The sequence below is a fragment of the Toxoplasma gondii genome, chromosome VIII (genome assembly GCF_000006565.2).
Source record: "Toxoplasma gondii ME49 chromosome VIII, whole genome shotgun sequence".
Classification (NCBI taxonomy): domain Eukaryota; phylum Apicomplexa; class Conoidasida; order Eucoccidiorida; family Sarcocystidae; genus Toxoplasma; species Toxoplasma gondii.
This window is the reverse complement of record NC_031476.1, coordinates 1,361,342-1,373,148: the sequence shown is the minus strand read 5'-3', so window position 1 is coordinate 1,373,148 and position 11,807 is coordinate 1,361,342. Positions and strand designations below refer to the sequence as shown.

At 51.2% G+C, this 11,807-nt stretch overlaps 1 protein-coding gene across 1 annotated transcript; it reads right to left on the bottom strand.

Moving 5' to 3' along the window:
• Window positions 1–730: 730 nt before the first annotated feature.
• TGME49_231360 (hypothetical protein) lies at window positions 731–11,016 on the bottom strand (the record flags this gene model as incomplete). Its single annotated transcript, XM_018780295.1, has 12 exons — window positions 731–1,098; window positions 1,766–1,900; window positions 2,216–2,397; window positions 3,203–3,255; window positions 4,006–4,104; window positions 4,741–4,831; window positions 5,605–5,686; window positions 6,315–6,378; window positions 7,129–7,181; window positions 7,692–7,791; window positions 8,647–8,917; window positions 10,019–11,016. The coding sequence occupies 12 exons, from the start codon at window positions 11,014–11,016 to the stop codon at window positions 731–733; spliced, it is 2,496 nt and encodes an 831-aa protein (XP_018636847.1).
• Between the last annotated feature and the right edge of the window lie 791 nt (window positions 11,017–11,807).

Here is an 11,807-nt window from a genome sequence, read left to right as displayed (position 1 = left end):
CGAATCTACGAATGCGCGTCACCTTCCTGGTCTGCATTGACGCAGTTATTATTCGATTCGATCTTCGGAACCGCTCCCCTGAACTCGTCGTGAGGTCTTTACGTTACGCACACTGCCTGAAAGCTTGCCTGCGAAGGCTTATCTCCGGACAAGGCCTCTTTGGAGGTGATTTCGCCTTACCTTTTTGACATGTTCGTGAGAAACGTAGCACACCCTGCCGCCTGTGGCAAGAGCCATCACGGAGGGATTCGGAGACCCCAGAAGATGCCCTTGAAGAATTTCACCCTTTCGCCGTAGAAAAGTCGCCACCGACTCGCCGCCGGCTTCTCCGATGTCTCCGCCGGCTTCTCCGATGTCTCCGCCGCCTGTCGCTTCGCTGACTCCCTGAGCTCCGTCTCTCGCCTGTCGGACCCTGTGGCGCGCAGAGGCTGCGACGGCTGCACGCAGTTCGCGGAGCGTCTTTACCTTTGCGGCAGCTTCGGACTTCTCGAGAGCCAAGTCCTCAGAGAGGAGCGCCTTTTCATGCGGGAGGAGACCTGCGAAGAGAGATTCCAGCGCCATGCGGAGGACTACATGCACACCCTCTCGCATACTGTGCACTTTACGGCAGTGGCGAATTCGAATCCTTTGAAAGCGAACGACGCGTTCCGGAGGTTCGAGACAGGAATGGGGCAAGGGAAGCTTCGAGCGAAACGCCTACACCAGCCAAAAGGCGTTTCGTCTGGATGTTCTACCTTCCACGAGCTAGTTGAAGAAGTCCCCCACAGTCGGCGTTTAGCATCCGTTCAGGATGCAGGCGCCACAGATGTTCAGCGATGGTAGCGCGGGAGCGAGAAGCTCCAAGGCTCCGCCCCCAGGAACTCGCACCCCACAGCCTTGCTGCTCTCGTCGAGAAGCGGATACCCAAAAAGAAGGAAACAAGACAAAAAAGGGAAGAAGACAATGAGAAAAGGATCCCCGCAAGAAAGAACGCCTTACTTCGGCGGGCAGCAGCGACGGTTTCTGCACACTCCTCCAACAGCAGAGCCGCTGTCTCCTCAGAAAGTGAGTTGAGGACAGCCGACGCCTGGCGATCAAACATGAAGGTACACTCTGAGCCTGCAGCGAATGCATCGGAAAAAACATCTCGAAGATATCCATACCCTTCCGAACGGAAATACACTTTGCAGATACAAACACACATCGATCGATGGAGCGGGCAGGGACCTGTGTGCTCCAAATCAATACGGTCACCACGCTAGTTTTTAATATACTATATATATATATATATAGCGACTACATATATGCATAGACGTATATGTATATATATATATATATAAGAAGTAAGAGCCCGTGTGCTGGAAATAGGTCTCAGGTGACTGTGGCGCTCCGTTCCTCTATCCATGCAGATAGATACCTGTATTTGTGTGGATAGGTATACACGAAGGTCATGGCAGATGTACGCAGAGGTCTATGGGAGGACCCAGTGGAGGCAGGTGGCTAGGAAGACGCAGGGTCAGAAAGGACATCCTAAGACATGCTCTGAGAGACGCAGAGAGAACAAGTCAGCGGCCGCAGGGCACGAGAGGCTCCCTGCGTAGACGCCGAAGAATAAAACAGACAAGAATCGACCCAAACAAGCACCGGCGGTCGTATCGGCACCTCCGACGACCGCAGCACGAGACGTCTGCGTTTCACTCCGTTTTCCGAGTCTGTCGCTATCCGAGAAAGCTGTCGATGGACGCGTTCGCTATGGGGAGTTCTGTGCGTCTGTGTGGACAGATACCCGCAAAGAGGTTGAAGTCCTTGCGGCAGCAAAGAAGCCTTCGTTCCGCTCCAAGGGGGAGGGAGGAAACGACAATCTGGTGGTTCCTCGTCACGTAGAGTTGCTCTTTGTCCTCCAGTTCGTCCAGCATATCTCCTGAAGCGCAAGCAAGAGGAACGCCAGGAAATGTCGCACATCCAGCCGTGCAACGCCTCGGACCTCGTGGAAACGCAGAAGGCCTACGCTCGCGTCGGTGTTAGCCAGGGGGCAGAAGACACAGCGAAGGAGCGAGGTTCTGTGGTTTCTAGTCTCCGAAGAATCTCCCCAGAGCGCAGGCAGCGTTCACGAGACCAAGAGCCTCGTCGATCGGTCCAGGCCGCGCGACTCGCCTCCAAAGCGTCCACCCCCCCGTGTGCATCAACTTTGACGCCACCGAAGTCGCAGGAAACGGCGACGGGTGACCGCACTCACCAATGAGTTGTCTGAACCGTTTCAGATCTTGGAGAGAAAGCAGCTTGGCCGCGGGCGGAGACGGTCCCGGAAGAATCATCACCACAACGTCCAGAGTGCCGGCGTACCAGCTGATGTCGTAAGTCGTGAAGCCTGTCCGGTACGGCCTGACGCGCTCGGGAAATCCCCACTCGACGGCGCGTCTGAGAAGCGGAAAAAAGGCGAGAGGGCGCGCCAAGAAGTCGACGGCGCCACAACGAGAAGAAGAGCAACGCACTCGAAAAGGAGGCGAGAGACGAGACACAAACGGACAGGTCGCCAAATACGGGAAGAGCGACAGACAGAAAGATGCACAGCTCAGAGGACTCAACATCCGGCAACAATCGGCGTTTGTCCCCTCGTACCCCACACCTCTGGAGACAGGTAAATGAGCCGTATCTCCTGGTCACGCACAGTAGATGATGCTCGCCTTGTTTGACGGTGTAGGCATAGTCCACTGCTGCGGGGAGTTTAAGGAATCAACGAAAAAACCGATCTCAATAAACAGAGACATGCCTCCGGTGTACCACCTCCGTCGGAATGTTCGGATGGCGTTTCCTCTCCAGGGGGGCTCTTAGAATTCAGCTCGCACGAGCAGACGCTTCTCTCGACGACTTATGAAGTACGTAAACGAAGCGTCTCAGCTCGTGAGACAAAGAGAGAGCGCACACCATGCAGACAGAGAGAGCTTGCGATGGCAAGAGGCGCAGGGAGAAGGCGAGAAACGAGATGCAACAGGAAGAGAACAAGACCAGAAATTGTAAAAAGGGTGGAACAGACGCACCGACAAAGGAAAACGCGCAGCGGTTCGTTTCCACACTCGCGTGCAGGTTCTCTCCTGCCTCGTCTCGCAGGATCTTTTGCTCTACCTTAATATCTCCGTCCCTTTGATTCTCTTTTGTGTTCTCTCCCTTGTTATCTCCCGAGCTCTTCACTGTCTTTCGGTCGACTTCCTCTCTGTGTGCGAACCTGATTTTACTCTCGACGCGGCGACGCCACGGAGCGTCAGGAGGGTCGTCGTACTGAAGAGCAGCGCAGCCAAAGGGGAACCAGGCGCAAATGCATGCAAAGACGAAACCGCGTGAGCGCAGTCACACAAAGTCACACAAGGGAGACCGCAGGGGAAACGGAGAAGACAGGCGAGACAATCAAACATGCACAGCGAAGAAATCACCGCCAGTCCCTTTGTACAACCACATGCATATATATATATATATATATATATATATATATATATATATATATATATATATGGAGACATGTGACTACATGTAGACACATGTAAATACACGCGCGTGTATGCGAGTTTGTGCAGACCTACATAGGCCAAAAAGTTGCCCATCAAGACAGATACACATCTATGCAAATATATATATATATATATATATAATATTAATATATATATATATAATATTAATATATATATATATATATATATTTGCATAGATGTGTGCATGTATGTGTATAGGTCCTGGACCCTCCTTGAACGCCGAGCATGTCGGCCAACTCTGTCTCTTCGATTTGAGCAGTACAGTTTGGATCGCGGATCCGCTGGCACAAGGACTTGACACACGAGTTGCGAATCGCCGAGCGGGGTCGACAGAACGGCGCCTTTCCACAGTGCAGATTTCCAGAGGTTTGCGTTTCAGCGACAGTTGAGAAGCAGAGTGTGGGCGGCCAGTGTACATCCCAGGCGGCGGACTCGATTCTGTCGTGGAAAAGACGTTTCCAGGGAAAGGAAAAGTCGACTCAGCGACACAACAGCTGCTCACCATGTCCACCTCTCCGTCGATTGGCGAGAGAGGTGGGGTGTACGTGTAGGAACTTTCCATGAATCTCAGCATGCCGGGTGCAATTGTGGACTCTTCCTCCTGAACATCAAACGTCCGAACGCAACAGTGCAGAAGCTGAAACGCGTCCAAAGAGCAAGAAACTCTACACGCTGAGCACGAATTCCATCTCCAGTCTCCCTTCCGGTTCACCTGGACATACACATGCACGTGTATATGCATAGAGTATATATACTACATACTTGATACATATCCCAGATGAATATATATATATATATACATACTATATACCATACACATTACGTGAATACATAGACTGTCATGTAGAGGCGCCCGTGTGCAGAAGTGTATCTGCTTTCGTACGCATTAAGGTACCCATATATGCATATGCATATACCTATGTGTGTACCTATATATGTATGCATGCATATTATATATATATATATATAAATATATATATAAATATATATATAAATATATATATATAAATATAAATATATATATATATATATATATAAATATACATATATATAAATATATATATGTGCAAAAATTCGAGATGAGAAGTGTCTGACTCCGTGCCTTCGCGCCTGGAGAGGCGGCTGGGTGGCGTCTGCGGCCGATTTTGATTGTGTCCTGAAGGTTCTTCATATTTTCTGCTTCTGCGCATGCAGCCAGAACTCCGAGTCCACGATTTCGAACTGCGTCTGCACTCACCTCTTCGGGAATGCCGACCTCTGGAAGAGGCTCATCAGGCGAAACGTAGTTCTCGCCAAGCCACTGGGCAAACTGTTGACGAGGCGGAGGCCTGTTCAGAAGCAGCAAATAGTCACTCTCGGAAAGAAGGCTTGACGAACGAATCGAGTCTCCAGGCTGCCTGCTCAGTTCGTCCGCCAGGAGACGCAGTTCGCTTTCCCGTGAGCACGGAACTGCTCCTCTCTTGACAGCCAGTTTTTTAACAGTTCCGAGCAATCTTCAACCTTCACACATTTCACCGCTCGCGGAGCAACGCGCGTCCTCCAGAAACCGGCTGCGAAGCGGCTTCTCCAACGCTGGTTCCCGAAACTCGAATTCCAAGGAGCTCCTTCACAGTGAGAATGCGTGTGTATCCGCCACACACACGCCACCGGGCTTCAACGCTTCGAGCATATTGGAAGAGAAGAGATGCGAAAACGGACGGCGCAGAGAAACGAAGCAGAAACCGAGAAAAAGAGTAACGCTCGACAGTGCCTCCGGTGACGGCCTCGCGCGCCCCACAAACACACACTGCTGCGGAACTACCGAAGTTCCACCAGATGCAAGTTCCTAAAGCTTCACACATTCGCGCAAACGACTGCGCGCCTGCGCATTTCGTTCCATCCAGGACATCTGCGCATATACAGACAGGTACAAGCATGCATGCATGCATGCATGCACGTATGCATGTACGTTTGTGTTTTTTAGGTACAGGTAGAAGAAGGTACCACTCCCCGCGTGCATGCGTTTCTGTGGAGAGAGGCAGAGGGAGAGGGATGCCAAAGAAGGAAGGAAGGCTAGGAGAAACAGGCAGCTAGAGAGAGAGACAAAGTCAGCGAAACTCACAGCAGCTGGCGCCGGACGGCCTTATATCGCTTGAGGAAGTGTGGCGGAAGCTGCGCCTCTTCGTCGGCATCGAGAACCCAGTCTAGAAAAAAGGAAGAAACCTCAAACAAAAAATACGCAAAGCCTCGAACGCGTCTCCAAATATAACCGCAGATACAGTTTGCTACGTAAATACATACAGGGCACACAAACCGACAGAAAAACAGAGAGCTACATAGTGACCGAGAACTCTATTTACAGACCTACATCCATGCATACATACAAACCTACATGCACATATACCTACATTCATACATGCATGTATTTCTACATATATATATATATATATATATGTAGATATATACCTGTATGCATACGAGCCTGTATACATGCATACATACACAAAAACATACAAACCTACACCTATGCTAACATATGTGCATAGGTACATATGTTCACACATATCCGAGCACTTTCCAATGCCGGGAGCGAGTTAAAGCTGAAATGGAGACAGGCGCAAAGATGCGGTGGAAGCAAACATGCCCTCCAGATGCCTGCAGGAGAGACTCATCCCGGGAGGAAAGGAAGCGCGAGAAAGGACAGGGCGGCACTGAGGAGTTGCAGAAGAGAAAGGAAAGAAGAAAACGACGACACACGCAGGAGACAGAAATGGAGGCGGTGGGCGAGACCCGCCGGAAAAAAGAAAAGAAAAAACAGAAGAAACGACGTACAGAGACGATCGAGACCCATTCGCGGTCGCCAGCGTTCGAATTCGAGTTGCGCTTCTGCAATGGTCTGCGAGAGAAAAACGGCACCGGACAACCACAAACGGCGACGCATGTCTTTCACCACAACAGAACAAGCGTCAATCATGTTTCAAGAAGGAACTCGAAGCACTGGCTTTTTTCTCTCTCCTTGCTCTGTTTTCGCTACTCGCCATGCGCTGTCCGTCGCGCGTTCTTTCTGCTTCTTGGTAGGACTGTCTCCTGGCAGCACAGGGCGCAAGCACAACGTTCGTCCTGGCTCGGCGGAGACAAGCATTTCGTTGAGTGCTCCTACGCCTCCACTCTGCGTTTTTTTCTGTCTCCACTTTTTTCCTCTACGTCCAAGGAGTTCGCGTATGTCCACGGCGTTGTGTCCGGAACCGACTATCGTGACATTGGAACATTTTGGCAACAAATGCTGCTGGGAACATTTTGGCAACAAATGCTGCTGGCTTGTCAACTACGCTCGCTACCATCACGCTTGATGCGAAGACCGACCGTCTCCCTGCCTCACGCGCTGCGTCTGGCGCGTTTCTCTGAATCCCCTCCCTCGGTTTTCGGCTTTTCCTTCTGCTCTCCCTTGTCTTTTTTTCCTCTCTTTTCTCGCACTCCTCTCCTTCTTTCGCTTCTGCCTTCTCCTCTCCTGTCTCTTCTTTTTCCATGCTCCCTCCTCGGCTGCACGGTCCGAGTGCTCATCTTGCGGGTCTTCGTCTCGAACCGGCGCCTGGCTCCTTCGTTTCAGTCTCCCTGTGGCTCTTTGCGCCCATCAAAACGCACGTACTTTCACTTCTGCACTGTAGTGGAGCTCCGAGTTCGTATCTTCGTGGAGTGTGCCTGCGAGGAATCGGCGGGAGCACCCGACAGGAACAAAGACCAGCTTCTCAGTCCTCGTCCAGCCATGTTCTCCCCTTCCTCCTCATGCGCCTCCCGTTCACACCCGGCCCAGAGAGAATCATCCACATACAGAGCACATGTCCACCTACAAGAAGTGCATCTGGGGAGAGACAAAAGGCGCATCTGGGGAGAGACAAAAGGCGCATCTGCCTCCACGCAGAGGTGCCTGTCGAAGGACGCGAAGCTCCTCACCGAGTGACTCAGACAGACGAGAAATCGACACCGAAAAAGAGCGACGCCTCGCGCTACAGACGTCGCTCGACAGATGCGCGCAGACTACGTCGAGGTAAGGCCAAACATGTACACCTGCCGACCGACACAGAGGCGTCGCCACAGAGAGATGGAGGGAACCCAGTGTCGGTGGTACGGCGTCGACGGCGCGCGCGAAGAAACGAGCGGAACTCCAGGCCTCCAAAATGAATCGGCATGTCTCCCTGGGAAGACAACTACCTGGAAGACGATCGTAGGTCGCGTTCAGACGCTGAAGATCCGCCGTCGAGGGCCATGGACCCAAGCCTGGGCAGAAGCGGTCGAGCTCAACTAAATCCGTCTGAACAGAGATGCCCACAAACGAAAAATGCAACCGGACTGCAACCCGCACAGCAACCGCATCGGACTCGAAACAGAGGCCCCCTTTCAAATGTGTGTGCATATGCATATATACATGCATACCTACATATATATATATATATATATATATACATATGTATATATGTATATATGTATATGTATGTATATATATATATATATATAGTGAGAGATATTTATGCGTAGACGCACACATGGAAGCAGGTATATGTATACACCTTTGTTTACATGTATATAAACATACACGCGTGTGAACCCATATTATTAACAAATACAGGAACAGGCATATACATCCACATGCATGCATTTATAGGTATATATATATACAGAGATGGAGAGATATAGCTATGTTAAGACATGAACGCAAATTCAAGGATGCAGAGGTCGCGGAGGATGAAGTAAAAACGCTGTTGTTTTCTTAGCGCATGTGCAACTATACACACATCTGCCTCGATCTCCTCGGGCCGGAATATGCGCGCATACGCCAGCGTTTGGATAGACGCCCACGAAACGCCTTCACTCCCTTCCTTTCTGCATGCATTTGCTTATCAAGACATTTGAAAACACAAAGAGAAAGGCTTCCAAGTAAACGCGCACTGAGACATTCACCCGTAAATGTATGTATATATATATATATATATAGATACATACATAGTTGGGCATGAATAAGTAGACACAGACAGGTAGGTGGACTAAATATCGATAGATACACAGAGACAGATATGCATAAGTGGACAGCTACATATATATACCCGCATGTGTGTAACTCGATATGCATTTCTCGCGAAGGCAAGACGCCGGAATGCGGGGGACTAACTCTGACGTCTGGGGGTACTGGGTCGACGGCTTCACACTCTGTCTCGCTGTCTCCTGGAGTCTCGGTTTCCTCTCCCGCATCTGTCGCTGTGTTTGTCGAGTCGCTCTGTCGTGAGACATGGAGCGCATGCTGAGCCTGCGGAGAGAGGGGAGAAGCCGCAAGGCTCTGGAGAAGAGACAGACGCTGTCGCCTGCGTTGCCGCGCCTCCATTTCCTTTCGTAGAGGAGTAGGGTCAACCAGCAAATTCAACGGGGCGTCTACGAACGGATAGCTGCACATAAGCAAGAAGGGAGCGAAAAGAAGCGAAAAAACGGGTCGAAAGAGAAGAAACAACAGAGGGAGAGAGACAGCGAAGGCGAGCCACAAAAAGAAAGAGAGAGAAGAAAGAGGAGAGAAACAGAGGGCGCAGGGGAGAGAAGAAGACGAAGCGAAGGAGAGAGAAAAGGTGAGATGAAAAGGAACGTGGAAGAGAAATCATAATGGAGCGAGAGAGAGGGGGACCGATGAAGAGACGGACGATCGAGAGCCGCGAAAGGGAGGACAACGGCAAGAGGAAGAAAGTGACCAAGAGAGAGTGCAAGAACGTCCGAAGACGTAAGAAGCGATATGTGAGAAGAGAGAGCCGAGACCAAACAACAGGCGAAGGGCATCGAGAGACAGAGGCGGCATTAAGAACATAAAGATCATAGCTGGACCATGATTTGTCCTTATCACATTATAAGTAGAGGGCTCGGAAAAACGGAGAGGAAGCACACACACGCACAGAAACGGATTCTCTGCCGCAGAGCAAAGTAAATTTGGAAACGAAGAAGAGAGAAGAACATGGCAAAGAAAACGCACGAGCCATCAACGGCGTCCCCTTCAAGTTTTGAACGGCCTTGCACAATACAGATCTGTTTGGAGAGCGCGGCACGACGCACGGGCATTGTCAGATCCTAAGTAGGTCTCCTCGCAGTATAAAGTTGAGTTTCACCTAACTGCACCTGAAGCGCGGCCTCAGGTTGTTTCTACGATTCACCATTCGGGGAGAGAGTCCAGTCTGGAGTTTGAGAAGACTTCCAGAGGGCACAAGAAGAACTCCGGAAGGAGCGGAGCGGATAGAGGTGAACGGGCGCGAACGCATGCAACAAAATACGGTGCGTTCCACGCATCTCAGAGGGCGAACCGATCTGGTTGCAGCTACGCATTTATGTCGACAGACGAGCGCAGACCGGTCGAAAGGTGATGAGTTTCTAGAGTGACCAAGAGGAGACGTCGAGCAAGGAGAGTGTAACGACGCGAAAGAAAAGAATTGCTAGGCCGTGCATGCATGAGAGAGTCACCGCTCGAAACGCCTAAGCGAGGTCCGAGCCAGAAGGTTAAAGTCGCCTACTGGGCCTTCTGCTCTTCTTCTTCAGTCAAAAGGCCATCTGAAATCTCAACTGTTTCGATCGTCTCCTCCGTAGGCCTCACGTGAGGCGTCACCCCCGAGCGATGTTGAAGACCGAGAGAAGAGGAAGAGAAAGGGAACGAAGAAGATGAAGACGAACCGGACGGAAATGCCAAAGGCAAAGAAAAGGGGGAGAGAAAAGAAGAGAGAGAAGAGAAAGAAGAGAGAGAAGAGGAAGCAGAGAGAGAAGAGACAGAAGAGAGAGAAGACGCCGAAGGAAGACGGCGTCGGAAGAGTACGGGAGAAGACGCAAACGAAGCCGCATCAAGAGAAAGGGGAGGCGAGGAAAGCGAGGAAGATCGAAACAGAAAGGATGACGAAGAGAACAGTGGCGACGCGCAAGGAGACGCGGAGAGATGGGAGTGCCGGTATTGTTTCGCTTTCCACCTGTCCAGACTCGCAGGGCCTCTGGGGCGGCGCCCACAGCCGCTCGGGCACTCGGCTGTACCTACAGAAGAGAGAAAGAGGAGAAGAGTTCTGCTGTCTCTCCCCCTCCTCTCGCTCCTCCTCGCCTTCTGCAAACATCTGCGCGAGCGAAGAAGAGAATCATGTCGCCGATTCCGGACGGAGAGGCGAGGAAAGGTCCAGAGGCGCGACGCAGTCGACGGACGATGCAAGCGAGGGAGAGGAACGGAGAACGAGAGAGGAGAAGAAGAAAAAGGCGAAGGAGAAGAAGGAGAAGCAACTGAAGCAGGACAGGGAGAAGTAAAGGAGGAAGAAAAGAAAGAAGAAAGAGGAGGATGGGGAGGAGACGGCCGCAGAGCGAGAGAGAGGCCGGTGCCAGGCTTGTAGAAAACCGTGTATGAAAAAGAGAAGAAAACGAGGTGGAAGAGAAGAAGTGAAGAAGAGAGAGAAGAACGTGAGGAAACGAAGGAGGACGAGATGCGTCTCGACAGGAGAAGAGTCAGAGAAATCCCTTCTTTCCGGCGAGCCGTGATCATTTTGAAGAAGCGTTGCGTTGCTTTATCACGCTGAGCACGGATGCCGTTGTCTCAGGAAGTCCTGAAAAGAAATCATCTTCTGTGCATTCCAGAGGGAAGAACGCGGACGCCGAGAAGGACGAGTCCCCCGCACAAAGGACGATATGTTCAGTCGAAACTGGTCCGGAGGGAACGGCACATTTTGCGTTGTTGCCTGCATTCGGAGTAAGGCATTGACCTGCAAGTACGCAGCAGCGAGCTGAAGAATTTGTATGCTTTCGACGCCAGTCAGAAGATCTCCGAGCGGCCTTCCGACGTCCGACCTGTGCAGACTGCTCGAGCTGCTGAGAAACACAAGGGGAGACAGCTGGAGAAAAAAGAGACCCAGACTCAAAGAAAAGGAAAAAAACTCAACCACTCAACGTCTGAGAATCAAAAGCAGGAAAAGAGAGGGTCTTGGGAGGTACGCGTTGAAACGCTTCTCCCGCTGGACTCTTGCGCATCCATCTGCGGGTGTGTATACAGACTCCTTGCAGAACTAGAGGGAGGAGAGACAAGCTCTGTTTCCTCTCGCTTTGGGCGTCCTCCCTGACCAGCGCTCTTCCTCTCGAGGTGAGAAATGTCGCATGCAAAGACGAAGAAAGAAAAGGATCTCGGCTGTGCTTTTCCTTTTCCACAGCATCTCGAGTGCAAGTCTCTTGTCTTGCGCAGCAGCGCGCCACAGGCGAGCGTTGGAAGAAGCGAGATACCTTTGAGTTGCGCCTTCAGCATTGACACAACAGCTCGTGCCTCCTCTTCACTTGAAAAGCCGC